The sequence below is a fragment of the Dipodomys ordii genome, unplaced genomic scaffold (assembly GCF_000151885.1).
Source record: "Dipodomys ordii isolate 6190 unplaced genomic scaffold, Dord_2.0 Scaffold1, whole genome shotgun sequence".
Lineage (NCBI taxonomy): Eukaryota > Metazoa > Chordata > Mammalia > Rodentia > Heteromyidae > Dipodomys > Dipodomys ordii.
In genome coordinates, this window is record NW_012267217.1 from 57,567,659 (window position 1) to 57,590,612 (window position 22,954).

At 41.2% G+C, this 22,954-nt stretch overlaps 1 protein-coding gene across 5 annotated transcripts in view; it reads right to left on the reverse strand.

The window, feature by feature from the left end:
* Dock10 (dedicator of cytokinesis 10) overlaps nucleotides 1-22,954 on the reverse strand; it is a 165,606-nt gene that overhangs the window by 10,310 nt on the left and 132,342 nt on the right. For all 5 annotated transcript variants that reach the window (XM_013009058.1, XM_013009078.1, XM_013009068.1 and 2 more), the window contains exons 41-51: nucleotides 22,240-22,352; nucleotides 20,451-20,588; nucleotides 18,800-18,982; nucleotides 18,172-18,282; nucleotides 16,996-17,211; nucleotides 15,012-15,069; nucleotides 14,250-14,348; nucleotides 12,802-12,908; nucleotides 11,021-11,143; nucleotides 10,772-10,885; nucleotides 3,071-3,217 (exon numbers count right to left, since the gene is read on the reverse strand). In XM_013009058.1, coding sequence (XP_012864512.1) covers nucleotides 3,071-3,217; nucleotides 10,772-10,885; nucleotides 11,021-11,143; nucleotides 12,802-12,908; nucleotides 14,250-14,348; nucleotides 15,012-15,069; nucleotides 16,996-17,211; nucleotides 18,172-18,282; nucleotides 18,800-18,982; nucleotides 20,451-20,588; nucleotides 22,240-22,352 — 1,409 coding nt within the window. The remainder of the gene's footprint in view (nucleotides 1-3,070; nucleotides 3,218-10,771; nucleotides 10,886-11,020; nucleotides 11,144-12,801; nucleotides 12,909-14,249; nucleotides 14,349-15,011; nucleotides 15,070-16,995; nucleotides 17,212-18,171; nucleotides 18,283-18,799; nucleotides 18,983-20,450; nucleotides 20,589-22,239; nucleotides 22,353-22,954) is intronic.

The following is a 22,954-nucleotide window of genomic DNA, read 5'->3' on the forward strand; positions in this document are numbered from 1 at the left end:
CCCTCTTTACATCGCATCATTCACGTTCAAGATAGGGTCCCGCTTTAGGCTTGAGCTGACCTAGGCTGTGATCCTTTCTTGCTCTCCCCCATGTCTCTAGAGATGACAGGAACAAACCAGTGTCCTGGGACATTGTACTTCCCTCTAACTGGGACAATACACATGCGACACCATGCCCAACCAATGGTTGAGATGGAGTTCTGTGAACTTTTATGCCCAGGCTAGACTCTAACAATGATCCTCTGATTTCTACTTCCTAATTAGCCAGGATTATAGACTTAAGCCACCACGGCCAATCACTGCATTGGTGATGAGGCTGGACAAACGGAAGGAAGACAGCCTCTTTTCTAATAATCCCTTGCTACTGTGCTTATTATTTAAATATTTTGCCTGATTGTGTAGTTATCTACTACACTGATAGTTGTTTTTTTTTTTTCTTTTCTCTCCAAGTTTCTTTCTGCCCAATCACCGTCTTATTCACTTCTAGAGATTTGAGGAGCCCCATTCACTTTAAGAGTAGGGTTCAGAGTGGCCTAATTTTTCCAAGGCCACCAGCTGGTAAGTGGTGGTAAATGGTGGAAGAATATAAATCCACATTATTCTGCTGTCAGACATGGCCTTTTCCTCCTCTTAAGGAACATGTCTGCCTGTGCAGAGAATGAGACTGAACTCTTCAGATAGAGGGCAATGAGGATCAGATTTACACAGTGTCGGCACAGACCCAGTCATCTTCCATCTTTTGCTCAGACTCCTTCAAATACCAGTTTTGTAAAAGAAGAGGGGCAAAAATATGTCACCGGATACCACCTTTTTCAGCACCACGGTTTTTTGTTTTTCTTTCTTCTCCCCATCAAACCTTTCTTTCTTTTTTTAATTGTGAAAATACCGTACAGAGGAGTTACACGGGCAAGATAATGAGTACATTATTTATCAAGCATTGTTGCCTCCTCCTTTGTTTCCCCTTCCCATCTCCCTCCCCACCCCCCCTTCCCATACCCCCTGATCCCCCTCGCCAAAGTTGTAAAGTTCATTTTTGACATAACAATTTGTACAGCTCATTGTTGCAATGGGTCCACCTGTATCCCTATTTAAACGATTTGTTTTTTCCCTTCCCCTCCACAAATTATACCAACATCAAATACAGTGAAAGCATGGGTTATACTGTGGGGGAAGGACATACAAAGCAACAAAGAAATCATCTTATAAATATGTTAGAAACAATCGCAAGAAAGAAAAAAAACATTTGAATACTTATCTTGGGGTTCATTTCACCTAACACCGACTTATCTGACCTTTTCTGCTTGTCTCAGACATATACTAGTTATTGCAAGTAAGGGAACCCATGGGACCTATGTTCAAACCTGTCTTTCAAAGACAGAATCCATTTTCAAAGATGGGATCTTTCAATGGCAGAATCTATCTTGCCCTTCTCTGCATACCATTGCCCCTTGCCTTCTTCTGGGCATCACAGAACGTCCCCTCACCCTCCAATCCCAGCTCAAAAGTCACCTGCTCTGGGAGCATTACAGACCCCAATGCGTTTGTGTTGAGAGTCACGTGTTTGGTTATTCCTGGGCCACTCAGCAATGGCAGACCATTGCGTTCTGCTGAATGGACCAATCACACATGGGCGTCTCTTATTAGTCCCATGTGACCAGAAGGTCTGGGAAGAATAGAATCTGTGCTACTGATCCTTATTTTTGGGTTTGGCAGGCAGTGGTGCTCACAAAAGGCTGATTAAGTGAAGGAGAATGTATGAGAAATTTCGAAGTAATGTCATGAGGTGTGACCATTTCCTTTGTGGAGCCAGTGAGAAGTTGGGTTTTAACAAGTTAATACAAGGTAATGACAAGAATCGTTTAGTCTATCATAGAAATAGCTCTCGAAATTGGTGTGTGAGGGCTGGGAATGTGGCTTAGTGGTAGAGCGCTTGCCTGGCATGCATAAAGCCCTGGGTTCGATGTCTCAGTACCACATAAATAGAAAAAGCCAGAATTAATGTTGTGGCTCAAGTGTTAGAGGGTTAGCCTTGAACAAAATAAAATCAGGGACAGTGCCCAGGCCTTGAGTTTAAGCCCCAGGACTGGTAAAAAAAATCTCTGTGGCCCAGAGATAAACTTTTTTTTTTATTTGTATTGGTGCTTGAACCCAGGGCTTGGACACTGTCCCTTAGCTTTTATTGCTTAAGGCTGGAACTCTCCATTTGAGCCACAGCTCCACCTACAACTCCTTGATTAAATAAGTACTTTCAGCTTGCTATTTTTTTCTACCTTTGGGACCAATTACATTAACATTTTAATTGCTGTTCAAATGTAAATTATCTATGGAAGAAGTAGAGGATTTGGTAAACTGTTTCTAAGAGGACTTCTCAGTTATTCTGAAAAAGAAGCAGGGAGTTGGTGGCTCTCTCCTGTAATCCCGGCTATTCAGGAGGCTGAGATCTGAGGATCATGGTTTAAAGCCAGCCTGGGCAGGAAAGTCCATGAGACTCTTATCTCCAATAAACCCAGAAAACTTGAAGTGGTGCTGTGGCTCAAAGCGGTAAAGCACTATCCTTGAGCAAAAAAGTTTAGCATAACAGAGAGGTGTCCATTACACTGGTTGAGTGTTGGGGTTGGGGAATGAGGATTAGAAGAATTTAACCAGGTGCCAGTGGCTCACACCTGTAATTCTAGCTACTCAGGAGACTGAGATCTGAGGGTTGCAGTTCAAAGCCAGCCTGGGCAGGAAAGTCCGTGAGACTCTTATCTCCAATAAACCACTAGAAAACTTCCAGAAAAGTGGTACTGTGGCTCAAGTGGTAGAGCACTAGCCTTAAGCTGAAGAGCTGAGGGACAGCGCCCAGGCCCAGAGTTCAAGCCCCACGACCAAGACCCCCCCCTGCCACCACAACAAAAAAAAAAAAAAGAAAAAGAAATCAGCCAACTAACAAGCAAAACACTCAATATACTTTTAGTATATAACTATACCATCAGGCAAAATATTTAAAATTATGAGCATAGTAACAAGATAACAAACAAAAGTACTAAGTCACACAATAGTACCTCTACAAATATTGAGTTTCCCTTACCTTGTTGGAATCCTGGATTATCTTCACATTGTCTGCCCCAAATTTATCTGCATAGAGCTTGAGTAACCTTTGGGAAATCTCCGAGAGCCCCGTTAGCTTGGGCTCTTTATAGATGTACTCTTTACCTTCTTCTTCTTCAAAAAAACCCTATGGAAGATACACAATAGACCACTGATTTTATTTGAGAACTCTGATTACAAACTAGAAGCCACAGAAAAAGTCATTTCCTCAAAAGATATATCCAGTTGTTGGGTTGCCAGCCAAATCATTGATTGGCATACTGTAAAATTCCAAGGCAGAAAAGAATCAGAGGAAGAAAACAAACTATCATGTTATAAACATACATTGATGTAAACTTCCCCAAACCTGGTCAAAGAACCTCATGAATTGTCCTACTCGTATTTTTTTCTGAGTAGAAATCAATGACAGTATCTTCTTACAAAGATTTTGGGAGAAGAGTGCCCTCTGGTGGCAGCATTGAGTAGAATACACAATCTAGAATATTTTTTTGCATTATTCAAAGTGTTAAATAGCATTTAAAATATGGCATTTTACAAATCTTTGAAGCTATCACAGGTTAACAGTATGTGGCATGTAAAGTTATCAAAATGGGTTTGCATTCATCTCATACCATTTTGGATAAAAACTCATGACACTTCATGTTGTCATGAGAGAAGTTAAACTGGGTGTATTCACAATTACTGCAATTAAAATATAACTTTACATTAATAGCAGTGACTTCAGGGACCTGGTACAATTTAGTTATATGTAACTTAATTACCCAATGTGCTTTGATAATATATCTTTCACCCTCTAGGAAATCTAGACTTTACAGGATTGAAAATAGCAACTAGGCAAGGATTTAGCCTCTATGAATCTGTCTGATTTGAAGCCAGGAAAAGGGAAGATTCCATTATCTGAATATAGCTGAGAAGGTCTTTATAATACATTCTCTTTGAAGAGACAGAGTGTTTTTCCTGTGGAGTACATATGGCCTCAGAATGCTAATGAACTTGAGAACAGATAAACGTACATTATCTGGTTTCTTCTGACTGCAGTTTACCTGCAAAGGTTGGGTGAAGGCACCAGAGGTCAAAAAAGAAACTTTATATTTAAAAAATGACCATTTTTGGCTAGAAATATTTCTTATAAAAACATCATGGACACACTGTCCTAATGCTGTATGATTTTTTTCTTCATAGTGAATGTGAAGCAATTTAATTACAGTGATTAAACTGGCATCTGTTTGCTGCAGTGTCATTGCAAACACATGCACACAATTCAATGTCATCACTGTTTATAGGATGCTGTGTATCATAAGACGATTGTATTTCACAAAAGCCCAAGCCCAAGCACACCTGTTCCTTTGTTTTGTTGTGATGGTATTGGGGACTGACCTCAGGGCCTTGTATTTACCAGGCAAGCACTCTTACCACTTGAGCTTTACCATGAGCCCTTTCATGTTGATTATATTTGAGGTAGGGCCTGGATTTTATGCTCACGCTAGCCTGGACTGCAATCCTCCTATTTATGCTTCCTTGCGTCACTGAGGATGACAGGTGTGCACCATTGTCTCCAGCCACTGAGCTTCCTCTGTAGCCTGAATAACAAGGATGCACCCCATTGCGCAGCTATTGGTTGAGTCTCATGGACTTTTAGACTTTTATGCCTGGGCTGGCATGTCTTTGATCTCTGCCTCCCAAGTAGCTAGGATTACATGAGCCATCAGCACCCAGACAGATCCCAGAACTATCCTGTCAAGCCAGGAATCATGTGTCCCATTGTCCATCTTCCTAATTGACTTTGGGCTCTCAGGAAACGTGTCTAGCTGGACAGCGCATGTTCAGTGTCTGGCTTGGATGCCGTCTGGTCTGTAGGAGGAGGTCACTTACTTGCTGAAGAAGTGAGTATATGAACAAAACTGTTTTCAGAGGACATATGTATCAAAACAAGTAGGTTTGCTCTAGATATAACTGGAAAGGATCTCATTGCTTTTTAGTAAAGAGGGATTTGTTATGTGGTTTTTCTTTTTTTGTGCTCATTTTGTGCCTGTACTGGGGGTTGAAGTGAAGTCTTGTACTCTCCCTTAGCTGGGGAGCTAGACTTCCAGTTCTGGTTTTTGTTTTTTTTTTGTCTGTTGTGGGGCTTGAACTCTGAGCTTGCGCACTGTCCCTCAGCTCTTCAGCTCAAGGCAAATGCTCTACCACTTGAGCCACAGCGCCACCTTCCATTGTTTTTGTTTTTTGCTGGTTAACTGGATGTAGGAGTGTCTCAGATTTGTTCTCCCTGGCTGGCTTCTACCAGTGATTCCTAGAGACCTCAACTTCCTAAATAGCTAAGATTATAGGTGTGAGCCCCTGGAGCCTGGTTAGAGTTCTGTTTGGGGATAATTACTTGGCGCAATGTTCAAGATGTAAACTAACAGATCTTGAACTGCTAGAAGGTGGCATCTGACGGTAAAAGCTTGAAAAGCAGCTCTGAGCCGAAAGCTCCGTTGGACTTCAGAGGGAGCAGGTCTGACCCCTTTCCCACATGACGTCCTGCCTGCTACGTGTTCATGTTGCTGTCTTGGTGGAGTTTTGTCTGATTCAGGGTCAGAAGTAAGTGACTAAAACGGACAGATTGACACATCGGAGAGCTCTGACTTCTAAAGCCACAGAATCCCACCAGACCCCTGCAAAAGCAACATTTTCAACTTCATTTTCAGGGAGGGAAAAAATAGGCCTCTGAGTTTCAGAAAAAGATTTATTTTTCCACCGTGGCATGAAAAGGAATATGAAGATACACGAGACAGAGTGTTTCCTCTGACTAATTTCCAAATTCAGAGTTAGCTGAAAGTGAGCAGAAGGAAGAAGCAGGGTTGGACGGGTATCCTCACATCCTGTGTGGGCTCGGTTATGACCCTGGCCTCCTTTTATAACTACTCGTGGGTCTAAAGTGTGGAAAGGATACAGAGCCAGCCACTTGTGGGAGCCCTGGGGACGGTGTCTGGTACAGCACAACGGGGTTTGGCCAGTCTTAGCTATGATGATGCTAGTCACAACGAAGAAAATATCCCTATCTATAGCAATGTGCGTTCTGAGTCATATGCAGGTAAACAGCTTAATGCAGCTAGGTTTTATTTTTTCTTCTGCCAATACTGAAGCTTGAACTCAGGGCCTGCCGCTCGCCCTCAGCCTTTTTTGCTCAAAGTTGGTGGTCTACCACGTGAACCATAGCTCTACTTTTTGGTGGTTTGAGATAAGAGTCTCATAGACTTTCCTTCCCAGACTAGCTTTGAACCACAATCCTCAGATCTCAGCCTCCTGAGCAGCTAGGCGAACAGGTGTGAACCACAGTTGTCTGGCTCTTAATGCAGTTTCAAGTGCTCAGAGATACATACCTTTTGTTTCTTCATGCATCAGAACTGAGGTTTTCCTTTTTTTTTTTAAAAAGTCTACTGGCAGTCATGTCAGTACTTTGGTAAGAAGCAGTGATTAGAACTTGCATTTTTATGATTGTGGAAATGAAACCTATTGAGCCTTTTTTTTTTTACAGGATGAGTATGAAGGACGGAGGAAGGCAGAATACAGAATTTAACCCATTGTCTGCCAGGGTTGATGTAATGTCCTCTGGACCCCAATGGCAGCTGTGGAAATGTATGCTTACCTTGCACCCAAGAAACACATCAAGGCAGAAACCACTGAGCTAAAGGGCACTCTCTGAAGGATGGCTACTGTTCTGTGTCTAGAGGAAGTGGTTTATAAATGGGACACAGGATTGGAAGGGGAGGCAGTTTTCTCTTTGCTGAAGCTCTAGGGTTGAGAACTAATAGAAGTTCAAGGCAATAGTTAATAGAGCCTTTGCATTTCTAGGGCGAGTTTGATTTATTGATTTATTGAATGTCCAGTCCACTTTGCAATCTAACAAATGCCTAAATATGTCATGGTTAGGAAACAGAAGACTCCAATTCAACAGGACTTTGAATCAGTGTAATTAACATACATAGAGTATAAGACCTCAAGTCAATAAATTAGGATAAAAATGTACAACGAACTGATCATTGAAATCACTGACTCCTCAGATGTTCTCCTAGCCACTCAGAATCTTGCAATGACAAACATAAGCGCATGTGCAAATATATCCCATGGATCCTCACACACAAAAGAAGGCATTTCAATAATGCATTTCCATGCATAGAGGATAGGTCAGAAAAATGTCATCATAGGCCCAGTGCTTCAAGAAGAGAAGCCTCAAAAATGTGGAGAAATGGCTCCAGGTAATATGAACTCGATTATGATATTGGCTATATACAGTCATATCAGCAATTTATGGTCAAGATCTGCAAGGTCATATTGGTGAGGAACTGCGAGGCTATACATCACAGGCAAAAATAGAGATCATAGTTATTTAAACTACAATGCGCCTTTCCTCCTCCTTTGAAGTTCTTTTCAATCAGCTTCTGTGTCTACACTCAAGCAGATATGATTGACAGTCATGGAGTCTCTATCCTCTGCCGCATAGACTGGAGTTCCCCAGGCCTTTCAAAAGCTAATGCATTCTAGGGCCATTTGATGTTTGAAGTTAGGCATTGGACCCTTGCCTGCTTACTACTTTCATGCAAACCACCAAGGCTCAAGATTTCATTGCTACATAGCTCATCAGCAATGTTGTTTAATTACTCTGGAAACAAATTCTTCAGGAAACTTGAGGGAGGGTACCTTACCCAGGGTATACATGAAATTGCCATAGGCTATGTGTAGGATTTTCTGGGTAAGATTTACATTTTTAAAAAGTCACTGATGTAGAAGAAAAGTTCTCAACTTGTTTTCTAGTATCTGGCTCCTTGGACACAGTATTACTATTACAACGAACTGATCGGATTAATTTTATCAAAGACAATTGAGAGTCTTAGCATCATTAAAAAAGAAAAAAAATGTCAGGATTGCTCTCAGAATGCTTTACTAGGCAATCTGAAAAAAGAACGAAGTTAGGTCACAGGAAAGATCTCTCTTTGGTCATTCCCATCAGTCTTTTTAGTACAGGATTTGCTCAAGTATTCTTTTAGTACGTGAGTTAAGGTTTTATGAACCCACATTTATAAATAAAATATTCATGTAGGACAGGGGTAGGAAGGAATTGAAAGAATTACAAAAAAGTATGCACTCATCAGACAACTCGAGCTGACGGGGATAAAATGTGCATAGTGAAGGAAGCTCACGGACCATAATTATGCAAATCATAAGAAGTTGTCATTTTGTAGGCAAAAATGACTCAAGATAGGAAATTTTATGTGGTTCAAAAATGTCTTGTCTGAGTGGTCATTTTTACTGTGGTTTATTTTCTAAATTTTCTACCTTGCTACTTGCTGAATCTCTGGAACTGTTACCTAGGGGGTAAAGATTTATTCTTGTTCGTGTTTTGTCTCAGGAATTGGTATCATTATCACTGAGAATGCTCAGAGGCCACCACCACAGAGAACCCCATTTCTCCCAGACACTCCTTGGAAAGGGGCAAAGTCTTTGCTGGATTCTGAGAGGAACCCATCACCCCAATGTCTGAAATTCTGACTTCCCGCTTCTTCCTAATATGCTACAAGTCATGGTGGCCTGAAATAGACAAGCGATCTTCAAAATCACATCTGCTCTACACCTATTAAAAGGATAGGATTGGCAATATTGGTGTGTGTGTGTGTGTGTGTGTGTGTGTGTGTGTAAGGCTTTCAGAATACATCTTCTACCTTTGTGGAGAAGCAAGACATATGAAAGGAGATACATTTTTGTAATTCAGATCACTGGAATAAACACAGTTTAGTTCAAGAAATGGCAGGGTGACTCCAAAAGGAATGGAAGTGGGATTATCACACCTTGTAAAACAAATGTAAAGATTTTCACACAAAAAACTATTAAGTTTCAATCAAACCACGTGGAAGGAGGTGTGAGGATTATTAGAGCATGCAAAGGGAGAGAGGAGAGAGCGCACTTACCACAGCCTGGAACAATCAAGACCAAAAGGAAAGAGTAAACATCTGCGTTAAAACCGAGTTGGAAAGCAATGAGAGTTGTTTCTCCCTGTGCAACAGCTTAAATACCGGTTGGAGAAACCAACAGGGGCCCCCTGGTTCTCATGACCAACATGTGTGAGTGGTGAGAGTTCATCATCTGTAAAGATCGCTGAAGAGTTGTAGGCACACTCTTCCTCACCAAACTCACGCTCCCTGGCAGCCTTGTTTTTCCCTTTAATGGTCCAACTCCCACATCTTCGGATGACATTTTCTGCTTTCTTTTTATCTGGCTTGCTAATGATTAGCCAAGGTCACAAATGGTGGATTTTCTTCATGTCTTCCCAGTGACTATTTCCTCTCCTTTCCAGAAGGCTTCCTCACAAGTTTCCTTCCCCCAGAGGACACTCCCACTACAGATAGTTCTGATGCTTCCCCATACGCCCCCCCCCCCGCCCACCAAATATCATCATTGGGTTTTTCCCTATGCACTGTGTTCTCACACCATTATCTTTCTCTCTCCTTCACTCAAGAGGCTGCTGTGAAGTGGGGAAAATCTAGGTGGGATTAAGTTGCCTATGGTAGGTGGCTGTCATATTGAAAAGTTCATCTTAAAGCTGCATTTAATGACCAGAGGAATAGATATTTTTAAAGAAGGGGTCAGAGGGCAGTGGTCTAGATTGATAATGCTGAATTTGACTCCTGCTGGAGCCTTACGATTCTGACATCAGACTCTGGTGCTAGCACTTCACATGAGGGAGAAAAGTAAAGTGAGAGGTCTGAGAATCATTTCAAGTGTGAAAAGACTGCCATGTTTATCACCAGGAACAATAGCCTGATATCTTTCTCCTGAAATCCAGGCACGTCACAGCCATGCTGCAAACCAGCAAGGGAGTTCCCATGCCTACCCCAAATCAAGCTCTACTATGAGGAGACAGTCCTATTTAATACACAGCAAGCCGCTTTCCATGGCTAGCTCAGATTTTCATTCTTGTTTCCTGCTTATGCAGTAAATTGAGCAAGATAATTTAAAAATTACATTGACTTGAAATACAGGAAACAGAAGAGTCACATCATGCTCTGCATAGAAAGCAGGAAAAAAAGTAATGGCATGTTTGCAAATTCGTAGGTTTAAAATGGTGAACTAGAAGGAATACTGAAAAAATAAGTATCCACACTTCCAAGAAGTTAGAACTCATTGTGGCTCAGCTTATATTGAGTCTTATGGATTTCTTTCTTCTTCCTTCCCTCTTTCGTTCCCTCCCTCCCTTCTCCTTTCCTTCTTTCCTTCCTAGTAGTGGGGCTTGAACTCAGAGCTTTGTGCTTTTGCTTAGCTATGTTATTCAAAGGTTTTGCTCTACCACTTGAGCCATACCTGTACTTCTGCCTTTTTTTTGGTGGCTAATTCGAGATAAGAGTCTCATAGACTTTTCTACCCAGCCTGGCTTTGAATGAGGATCTTCAGCTCTCAGCCTCCCTTAATGGCTAAGATTACAGGTGTGAGTGAGCCATTGGCACTCAGCTGCACATTTATTATTTCTTGACTTAGTGCCTTCCAATGAGCAAGCATAAAGATGCTGGCATCCAGAGAAACACTCAAGCATGTTCAGCTACTCACCACCCTTCATCTCTTGGTGTAAGCCATTGGATGCCTTCTGAAGAATGAAAGCCAACAACTACTCAACAGAATGTACAGGCCACCTTACTTCTTGTGAACTTACCTGCCCATAAAATGCCACACGATAGTAGCGCCCGAACAGCCGCTTCTCTGAGTTCACCACCTCTGCCACTTTTAGATAGGACCGGTGGATGTCATAGTACAGATCCGACAGTTTCTGCAACCATAAACCAAAGGTGCTCAGGACAAAGATGCGGACACCCAGGGAGTGTCTAGGTTTGAAAACTCTGAAGTAGTTGGCCAATGTAAAGGAGGATATTTCCAGCAGCTTCTCTTGGTAGTGACTGCATACCTTGAAGTCCCGTTGCTTCTCGAAGACGGCAATGATGGGTTTGTTGACATCAGCGATGAGTTCGTACCGCTCGGACTTCCAGAGAAACTCCACACACATGTACAGCTGCTCCACTAGAATGCTCTGAAACCCAGCAGGCAATGTGAGACCATGCAGGATGCAGGCTGCAGCTCATTCCTCAGACTGGATTTCTAAACTAGCCCAGGTGCAAAGGCTTTCTGGAGGAGATTCCTGAATTCCCTCTCTGTGACTGAAATGTGTAACTCAGCAAGAGATCACAGCCTCATTTTGGAGTCCTCCCTCTCCCCCATCATCATTACCCAATTAGTGTTTTAGATGTGTTACTTTTATTTTATGTTATTTTTTTTTGTGTGTGCCAGTACTAGGGCTCAAACTCAGGGCCTGGATTTTGTCCTTTTAACTTTTTTACTCAAGGCTAGCACTCTACCACAGCTCCACTTCTGGGTTTGTGGCAGTTAATTAAAAGTCTCATGACCTTGCTTGCCTAGGCTGGCTTTGAAATGAGATCCTCTGTTCTCAGTCTCCTGAGTATTTAGGATGACTGGCGTGAGCTATTGGTGCCTGGAGGTAGACATGCTCATTTAAATCTATGAAATGCATTCTGATCTTTCTAGTTCTTTCCGTTCTTGTCACCTATTACTTTCTTCTCAGGTCCACATGGATAGTTTCCTAGAGACTCTGTGTTCTCTTTCCAGTTGCTGTTCTCTCTCCTTTTAGAATGTCAGTCTGACTGTGATCTCTGCCTCCACCAGTCTTTGTGGGAAGTCTAGTCTGTGCACCGCTGTCCTGTCTCTCTAGCCTAGCATTCAGAGTCTCCACACTCAAGCACCCAACCTCCTTATTAGTATCTGCCACTGACTTTGCACTCTGTTGTTTTTTGTTAGCTCACACTGGGGCTTCAACTTGGTACCTATAGCTTCTGCTCATTGGCTAGAGCTCTCCCAACTGAGCCACACCTCCAACTCAAAACTCCACACTCTGGCTACACCTGACTCTACTCCATTCTTAGAACACTTTCTGTTTGCCATGTTTTCCCCTGTGTTATTACTATTACTGTAAGAACCTTCTTTACTCATTTTACACCTTCAAGCCCTACTAAATATTAAGATTCAGTGCAAAATGATGCCCCACTTACACCACTTCTAAACACTTCCATAAAAAAATTTGCAACTGCAAAAGAGTTCTTGGTTTACCATTTTAGAGCATCTATCATAACTAGCCAGAAGTGACTCCTTCTATCAAGGAATAAAAAATTTTATAAAATATTTTTGTCTTGGGCTGGGAAGGTAGCTCAGTGGTAGAGTGCTTGCCTTGCATGCCTGAGGCCCTGGGTTCGATTCTTCAGCACCACATAAGCAAAAAGAAAAAAGCTGGAAGTGGCGCTGTGGCTCAAGTGGTAGAGCACTAGCCTTGAGCTGAAGAGCTAAGGGACAGTGCCCAGGCCCAGAGTTCAGGCCCCACGACCGGACCCCCCAAAAAATATATTTTTGTCTTAATATTATACAAGTAGTGGTAAAAAGGATCCAGAACATAAATTTGTGGGTTAATCTTAATGGAGTAAATAAAAATTAGCTTAGAATTTTTATCATTTTCTAAAGGAATCTGGTGTCTATTAATCTTGGCTTTGCTTTTGCCTTAATTTCATTTTAATGAAGTCATAAGATAGATGAACTGTATCTAACTTCTGAACAAATACAATATCAAAATACATTGTATCTTTTTTAAACTTAATTATATAACATTAGAGCAGCTAGTCTTACCTCATTGTATGGTGTGTCTTGCATTCCTGAATCCTCTTTCATTGCTCCTTCTTCTTTAATATTTGGTGTGATGCTCACAAAAGCTGGCCATCCCATAGAGAACATACCTTGCACAGATCAAGGAAAATCAAATGTTATTCAAGCCAAATCTTGTCTGGACTAGAACAAACCTCTTCACGATGTTATAAGTGGTAAATTATAATACTCACACATGTGACAAGGTGGTTAGGGTATGCATATTGATAATTTTCTCTTCCAGCCCTAAATCCTACCTTATATATAATTTTTGAATCATTTGGAGGTAGTATATTTTCTATGAAGAATCTAGTATGATATTATATAGGTAGATCATAGGATTGGTGGGTTGACACTGTATCAACTCTGGTTTGAGTAATCTCTTTCAGCCTGTTGCCATAATTGTTAAACTAGAGACATGAATGTGTATCTCAAACGATGTTGAAAGGATTTAGAACATTAATATTTGAGCAAACATCTGGTGTAGTCAGTGTGTTGTAAAGGCAATGCCCAGGACTTGCTGCTTTTCATCTTCCTCCTTATCTAGAAACCTTCTCAAATAGTCTTAGTCTTGTGACTATCAAAATTTAAGACCCGATTCTTCAAATGAATATCTATCTATCTATCTATCTATCTATCTATCTATCTATCTATCTATCGATGGATTGATCAATTGTAGCTATTCAAAAATAGGCAATATTCCCAGAGGGGAGGGGTCAGGTATGAATGGTGAGGGACGAATAATTAGGGTCACAGGTTGCAGTGACAAACCTGAATATTGGCTCCAGCACGAGTCAACCATGATCTCTGGAATCTCTGATTCCCTTTGCACATCTCTTACTTTGAATAGTTTTATTGTACTTACAAATTAAAAGACTCCCTTTGTAACTTTTATCTTTGCGTTTTTGTGCCCATCTTGGGACTTAAACTCAGGGCCTGGGTTCTGTTCCAGAGCTTTTTTGCACAGGGCTAGTGCTCTATCACTTGAGCCACAACTCTACTTCCAGCTTTTAGGTAGTTAAATGGAGGTAAGAGTCTTACAGACTTTGCTACCCGGACTGGCTTTGTTATGCAATCCTCAGATTTTAGCTTTCTGAGTAGCTAGGATTACAGGTAAGCCTCTGATGCCTGGCTTCCTTTTGCAATTTTAGACCAAAATTCATGGTAGACTCACACACAGACTGATAGCCGTAGCTCATTATCTTGAATATTAGATAGTGTGCAGCTCTATTTGATAAGAAATTCTCATTCTCCAAAGGTTATATGTATTGGATGAAAGTTTCTTATGGCTTTATTTTGCAGAGGGAATTTTGTAGATATGAGGTAGTTTGGCTTCTAAGAATACACAAGGTTTCATCGGGGCATTGTGTAACACATAGGAGTCAGGTGACTCCTATGTGTTAGAGGTGAAGTAGCACAGCTGGATCACTCACTTCCTCCACCTGGGGTTGTTAGTAATGGGTGGCTATCACAGGGATGGGCATCCTCCGGGACCAGGGATGACGTGCAAATCTTTTCCATTTTCCAGTAACCTATGGTAGTGCAAGATGAGGTTAGGACATGTTTTTGTTAATGAAAGCTTATGAGAGTACAAATTATTAATCAATGAGGTATTCTCATTTGGAACTAAGAAGCAGACCATCCATTTACCCTTGCTGCACAAAAAGTAAATATGGCATGATAATTAAGATATTCTTTGGTGGTATTGGTGTTTAAGTTCAGGACCTTGTTCTTGGTAGATGGGTGCTCAACTGCTTGAACCAGGCCTCTGACCCTTTTTGCTTCTGTTGGTTTTTTAGGTTCTCAACATTAATGATGGGACTGGCTTGGACAATAATCCTCCAATGCATGCTTCCTGTTTAGTGAGATGACATAGCTTGCTGCTATGCCCAGCTTTATTTATTTTTAATTAGCTGAGATAGGAGGTCTCATATACTTTTTTTTTTGCCTAATCTGGTTTCGAATTCAAATCCTCCGATCTCTACCTCCTGAGTAGCTGAGATTATAGGGTATTTTGCCCAGTTACAATAAAAAATTGTATAGCATAATGAGAAATACCTGTGCAAGTGAATGTTACTCCATAAAAGTAACTGAGATTAATAAGATGAAAAATTAATGAATTAATCATAAATTAGGTTTCCACAGGGTGATTTCTGGACTTCGTTCCACACTACCCCAGCCCATGCTCCACTTACCTTTCCTTTTCAGGTACTCAGCAATGAGGGCGGCTATATGGATGTAGCACATAGCAGCCTGTAATGAGGCAGAAAACAAAGACTGAAGATAGACCAAACTCTATCTAATTAGGATTGATCTTCCAAGAGGAATCAATATTTCAGGTAAGAATATGCTATTTAGAAGAATCCATCGTAATGACAGAATGCAAAATATAAAGTACTTGTATTTTTAAAAAAATCCACCATCATGAACAGAATGTGTACCTGAGATTTTTGTTGGTTTTCCTTAATATATGCTCAGGTGATTAAGCTGGACTGAAGAATTTTCCCACTTTCCTTCCTTAGGACACAAGCCTAGACTATTTTAAAAATATATAGTCTCTTTTCTTCTTAGATCAGAAAAAAATTGACAAGAAAAGTCTATTTCCAATGGTGGTAACTTTCTGCATTTCCTTTGTTTTTTGAAATAGTTGCTTTGAAAGTTTTCATGGACGTTACACCTAATTTATAAATACATTTGTAAAATATACATATGTGTATACATAGGCTCATGTAGGTGCACAAATGCATTAACTCAAGTATGGTATATGCAGGGCAGAATGCCAATGGTGTAACTCCCTTGAACAACAAACTTACAGTCTAACAAAATGAATCCCAGGAAACTGGAATTTGAGCTGTCAGGTAAGGGTGGGGTTAAGAGGAAGGGCTGAGTACTGTCAGCATATTCAATGTGCATGGGTGAAAATGGAACTATGCAAACTGAGGGAATGGGTGGGTAAGAAAGATGGGGCGGGGAGGGGGGAGAATGAGGGAAGGGTGACATTGACAAAGATGCATTGTAATCATAAACTGACAGGTTGACCTGAAAACCCTTTGTACAACTACTTAGAGACACTAAAAAAGTAAAGTGGTCTCCTCACAAGTCAGCATTTGTTGTGTGAACTGGTGTAATAGATGTTGTTTCCCTAAACCAGGTTCCATAAGTGATAGGTTGTTTTTCCCTAATATCTACTCCAAACCCTTGAACTTCATAGAACACTTTAAAACATGACTTGTTGACTGTTTCAAGTAACTTTAGATACTTCCCTTTGAGGTTTGTGGAGGGATCTTTTCCCTTTTCAGAATAAAGGACTTGGAATTCCTCATTCTCTTCCTCTCCTAATTGCTTACCAAGCCAGGCTTCTGGCTTTTGTTTCAAATCCCCGAGTATCATAAGAGCTTCAAGTTTTAAGACTCTCCTAGAGCAATCAATCTTCTCCTGGAAGGGGATTGAGTTCCAGGAAAGCAACAGGAAGAATCTCTCCATTTGGAACCCAGCAGCCCACGGGTGATATGAACTGCTGCCTATAAATCTACCCAGTGTTAAAACTTAGGTACCGATTTTCAGTCTTTACCCAGTAGACTTTTCTCACATGGCAATGAAGTGTGCTAATTTCTCCATGGCCAATTAAGGCTTGCAGTATTCACCATATAGAAAACTTCCTCACTCCACCATTACAGGGAAGAAATTTGAAAGCAAGAATCATTACTTAATACAACCCATGCCACTGTCTGCTTTACCTTCTTGCTTCTTTTATTTGGGAGGTGGTGTTGTGGTTCTGAGGCTTAAACGCATGGCCTGGGTGTGTTGTTTAGCTTTGTCACACTTCCTCTTGAGCCACAGCTCCACTTCTAGCTTTTTGGTAGTTAGTTGGAGTTATCAGTCTCATGGTCTTTCCTGTCTGGGATGGCTTCTAACCATGCTCCTCAACTCTCAGCCTCCTGAGGAGCCAGGATTACAGGCATGCACCACCAGTGCTGGGCTAGCTTCTTATTTCTAGCATTCAGCTCTGAGCTGCATTAAAACAAGTCCTCTTGCCTGTACCAAGACTGCTTCCTATTTTATCTCATCTAATTTGAGCCAGACATCCAGGCTAGGCAAATTTATAGGACATAATACACAGGGTCACCTGTATATTAGAAAATAATTCATATCCTAAGTGAAAAAAATCTAATCACTCACCTCGGATAAGTCTCCATTTCTTGCATGAATCTTGGCCATGCTTTCCAGCCAGGTCCTCCGCAGTTCAGGGGTACTTGCATAAGAGTTTGCCAGGCTGTACTGGAGGTCCACAAGCATCTCGGGATCCTTCTCGTGCTCTTTCATCTGAGCCGTGGCCATCAAAACAGTCCTAATGCGTTTAGTTAGGTCTTTCACCTCTGCTGGGAAATTACTGTTCTTTGGGAAAGAGACAACTTGGGTCATTATCGATTTGCACTTCGTTTGGTCACTTTAGGTAATGTTGTGAGGTATGGCTTGGTATCAGTTTGCTGTCTTACGTATTACTCACAGATGTGTGCACTCTATATATTATGATTATGTAAACACATCTGGTGATAAGAATTACAGCAGATTCTTTGTCTAGTAACAGCATCCTCACTGACCTTGATCTCTTTTCCTCCTTGACCTTGACTCATTAGGTTTGAGAAGGACTGTCTTCATTCCTTGGAATCTTGGCTAGCATTTAGTGCTCATTTAGCCAATTATATCTATTTATTTCTGGACCATAGTGATTGGCTTGGGATGGGCCTATGCTATGTAGGTGGAGCAAAGAAACTGAGTTCTGAGACTCTCATAGATATTATTTAATAGAGTGTTTTTTTGTCAACTCTTTAGATACTACCAGCATCTTCATAATTCCTCACAGTGAAAAGCCAATCTGTAAATGAAGTAAATAATGAGGAAAGCTGATTTGAGAAATAGTGAGTCAAAATAGAGACACCACAGGGAGGGGATCTGAAAGCATTGTTTTAATCTTGGTGATGATTGAAGGTCTTCTCAAGACTGGCAAGTATAATCCCTAATGGGGGATGTCTTCAAAGATTGCTAAAAGAAAGAAAAGACTTGCTTATGAGAAGGGTGATGAGCAAGTCAATATATTTCTGGATATTTCTGGTAAATCTGGTTACATATTACTCAACCACATGTCTTGGGAAATTTCACTTGGAAAGATCATCTGGTTAAAGCGACAAGCTACGGATTATGAATTTCAGTAAGCGAATTAAATCTGAGTGCTCCAGGTCTCAAGAAGGTAAGTGTAAAAGTTCTGTACTTCTCATGATCTCTGGCATGTCAGAGGAAGAATCCACTTTGGCTTACTCCTGATCCTTTAGAAAATGAACACAAAGCCCTTCTTACTCTCATCTGCTTGTCTCCATTGGCAAAGTTGTTGGTGATCGCAAGGGAGTGCTGAAACCGGGAGCCTCCAATCCCAGCATCAGCGATTAACTGGCTTACTGCTTTGATGAGCTGGAAGAGAAAAGCAGAAATGAACCTCCTCAAGGAACAAGGAAAATCGTATGTCCAAAGAAACTCACTCGGTTGCATTCAGGTGCCATTAATTTCTCCCTGAAGAGCCAACGCATAACATCTTTACCTATTAGGTCTCAACAAGGCCGTCCAGGGCATAACTTAACAGTAAAAACCTAAGGAAGGCTGTAAGAATCTGGCCAGCTTGGAGAAAGCAATGTGTGCTTTTGGAATGTGGCGGGACCTGGACTCCTAGGGTTAGCCATGTTTGGACTAAGTGTCTGTTCTGTGAGATTTTATTTCTGGAAGAAGGAAAAAAATTACAAGTGGAGATATGAGGGGCCCTACTGACCTGTGTTCGGCAGTACGCTCCTATAGGTAGGCGATGAGTGTGATGGGCACTCTTCAGGAGGAGTCTGGTAGAGGAGTTGGTAACTGGAGGACCTGGGGCTTTAACTGCTGCTCAAACCAATCAGCAGTTTCAACAATAGCATTAATAACCACTGGTAGCACTTACTTGTAAATGGGACCTGACAATTGACTTCTGTTTGTTAAATTCAAAATTCTTCCTCATGAAGAAGTATAAAAGGGCTGAAGCTTCAGTCTGAGTTGAGCGTGACCTGTGGTTACAGCATTTGAGGACTTCATAGCAGAAAGATCCACAGAGGTCGGCAGGGCCTTGGAAGAAGGCTGAAGGAAACTGGAGAAATGTAGGAATGGGTGGAGTGAATGTTCCCTCATTTTGCTCTGTTTCGCATATTCCAAAAATTACTCTTTCTCCATTTGTGAGGGCTGATGATGTTAAAATCTAGGTTTAGTATTCTTTTTCCTTCCTAGAAATAATTCTCTCCCCTTTCATCCATAACTGATGGCAATACAAAAATATCTGAATGAGGGCCTCTCAATGTCCTCTATTCACCTGACATTGTTCAAGTCCAGGTGTTATTCACAGTTTGTGTTCAGAGGTGGTAGATATGACTACTCTAATGTAGAACCTTACACTTAATGTAGGTAGATTTGAAGGTACAAATATTACCTAAGTTTTAGAATGGCCATTATCAATAAATCTAATAACAGATGCTGGCAGGGATGTGGCCAAAAGGGAATGCTCCCACTGTTGGTGGGAGTGTAAACTCATTCAACCACTCTGGAAAGCAGTGTGGAGGTTCCCCAGAAGACTAAACATAGAGCTCCCCTATGACCCAGCAATTCCACTCCTGGCCATTTACCCAAATGGCCACAAACAAGGCCATACTAAAGCTACCAGCTCAACCATGTTCACTGCAGCATGTTCACAGCTAAGATATGGAACCAACCCAGATGCCTCTCAGTAGATGAATGGGTCAAGAAGATGTGGTGTATATACACAATGGAGTTCAAAGCTTCCATCAGAAAGAATGACATTGTCGCATTTGTAAGGAAATGGAAAGACCTGGAAAAAATTATATTAAGTGAAGCAAGCCCAAAGAAATTTAAGTTTCATGGTAGTCCTCATAACTTGAATATGTCTATGATATTCTTAGCAGGACATTGCAATAGCCCAATCACCAAGTTGATCGGACCATATATAATGAAGCATATCAACATGAACTCCAAGAATTGGAAACAAGAGGTTCTAATTATGTTCTCTGTGTAGTTATTTCTATTTTTTCTGTCTGTTTTAGTTTTCTATACCCTTGGTCTTGTATATAAGCTCATCTGATCCATGGAAGGGAAAATTAATCACAGAAACAGCAGGGCAAAGGATGAACTAATGCAACAATACTCACTAGACACTATGTTGGAAATGAACTTTACAACTTGGGGGGAAGGAGAGAAGGGAGTGGTAAGTGGGTGAAAATGAGGGAGGGGGTAACACTGCTTACTAACACTGCTTACCTTACTAATGTAACTGTAAACCCTCTGTTCATCACCTTTACAATAAATTTTAAAAAACTGAGAATCCAAAGGATTAATGATCAGATTCTAATTTTATTTCCTTTTATTATCCATAGAGTCAGAAAGTCAACTCATTTTGAGATCAGGAACCATGTAGTAAAACGAAAAAGGAAAAACAAACAAAAACCCCCCAAAGCAAACCTGTACTCTTGCCCACTTGAGGAGATGCAACCTGCTGAACCTTGACTAGCATTTTTAACTGCATTTTCACAGGGGCAGAAGGGTCTCACCTTGCATACAAACAGTCTCAAAGAGGCAAACACGTGCTTCAGCGCTGCAGCCGACTGGTTGACTTGGAAAAAGAGCATGTAGGTGTCGAAGACCCTTTTCACAAGTGAATTTTGACATTCCGATTGCTGGAGCTGTCTCTGGAAATCAGCATTTTCATGTTATTTAGAACAAGTGAAAGACAACATTCCCTCAGAAATATTTATTGGAAACCTATAATATGGTACAATCAAGGGTGCTGGAAAAAATGCTGTAACAAAAGAAGGTCCACATTCCCAGTGAAACTTACATAGGGCTGACTGAGCAAAGCAAATCACATAATAGAGTACGATGCTGCACTGGGAAGAAATTGGTATGGGCGTGGACTGCTTTGATAAAGTGGTCAGATGGACTGAAACCCAACACAAAATGGGATGTACCGAATGACTCCACTTATATAGAAGGAATTGGCCTTAGAGAGATCCAGGAGCCATGTCTGAAGATGGAGGGCAGATATTACATCAACCTCAGGTTGGAAAGAAACTTGAGTTCAAGGTTGAGAGACAAGAGTAGCTGGTAGAGGGTAAGTGGAATGAGCTTAGGAGAGAACTGGAGGATGGAGTCACCGATAAGTGGGGTTGGTAGGTACTGGGTCACATTGGAGCCACATACCCAGTGAGCAATAAAAAACTAAAATATAGCTGTGCCCTTTCTACAGCTGTGTTGAGTTTTCATCTAGAAAACAAGGGCTCTCGGCACCATGAGTCAACTCTCCTGGCTCATTCCTTATTGTAGGTTTGTTTGGTTGTGCTACAGATGCTTTTGATAGCATTACCGAAGTAGATAATACATTGTTCATTTTTAAAGTATATGATTCGTATTTTATTACATGAAATCACTCCATCAAAGGTATATACATACAAATAAGCAGACAAAAGTGTTCAAAGTTAGTAAATTTGATTTTTCTTTGTGTCAGTTCTGGAGCTTGAACTCAAGGACTGGGTGGTGTCCCTGAGCTTTTGCACAAGGTTGCACTTTATCATTTGAGCCACAGCTCCACTTCTGGTCTTTTGGGGAGTTAGTGGAGATAAGAGTCTCATGGACTTTCCTGACTGGGCTGGCTTTGAATGGTAATCCTCAGATCTCAGTCTCCTGAGTAGCTAGGATTACAGGCATAAGCCACTGGAGGCTGGCAGTGAATTTGATTTTTTAACAATCTATTAGTAAATTTAACATATAGTCTCATGTGTCTTTCCATTTTCTACTGGAAAATAGAGTCATGTTCTTATTCAGTCCAGCATACCTGAAAATAAAGTAAGAGAAATTAGGATTGTGTGTAAGTTTGCGTGTGTGTGTGTGTGTGTGTGTGTGTGTGTGCATGAGCGCCTGCGCCTGCGTGTGTGTTTGAAGTCTGTTTCCTACTCTGGCTTGGTTTCATCATTCAAAACCCTCTACCACCACTGGATTTTGGATGGTTAACTGAAGATGAGTATCTCAAATTTGTCTGCCCTGGCTGGTTTTGAACAGTGATCCTTAGATCTCAGCCTCTTGAGTAGCCCGGATTACAAGTGTGAGCCACCAGCACACAGCAAGAATAGTCTTTGATTTCAGTAAAGCACATAGGTGAAGAAGCACTAATTGACTTGTGATGAAACCTGAATCTCATCTCTAAAATGTTTCCCACAGATGTGAAAGTTAATTTACTTCAGGTTGCTTGATTTCATCAATCCTCTGAAACCGATGCTTTGCAATCACACCACAGTTTCTACTTCTGATGCTGCAGTTCACAGGAACGGTTCAGCTCCTACTCACCTGGTGGACCTGGGTGAAGAGGGTGAGCAGGTCTAGGATTGTAAGGCAAACCTCGGTGGCAATATTGGCCTCGGTGTCCACGTGGTGCACAATGTCGATTTCATTGGAGTTGCCTGGAAAATGAATCATAAAACAATGAACAAATGCCAACTAATTTCCTGGTAACTTACAAAGGATTTTATTCTACTATAATACATTCTATGTGTACTGATACTTTGATCAATCATTGATTAAACCAAAGTGCTTCTGTTCATTTAATTTCCTTGTTGGCAGAATGAAAAAATAGCAAAGTCTTTAGCAGGTGGTTGCTTTGCATATGTCAGTTGCAGTGTTACCATTATTTCTTAGTTCTTTTTCTATTAATGCAACTATCCACAGGGATATCAAAGGCTTATGCTTCTGGGTTTACAGGTAAAACACACAGTTTCAGTGGACAGTCTACACAAACTCTCCCTTAAGAAGGCACACCATGTGTTTATAGGTTAGAGCAGATAGCATCTAACAAGCCACGGAGGGCCACATACCCACGATTGCTACATTGGCAAGCTATGCAATGCCAGATTCTGTTTCTTTCCCATGGATAAGCTAGCACATCAGCATCTGGATTCAATGCCAAGCTTTCTGATTCTGGGACATGGAAAATGTTCCTTTCTTGCAGAATGAATGGTAGTACCTTGGTTGAGTCAGGCCTGCACCCCCTCACACAACACTTGTT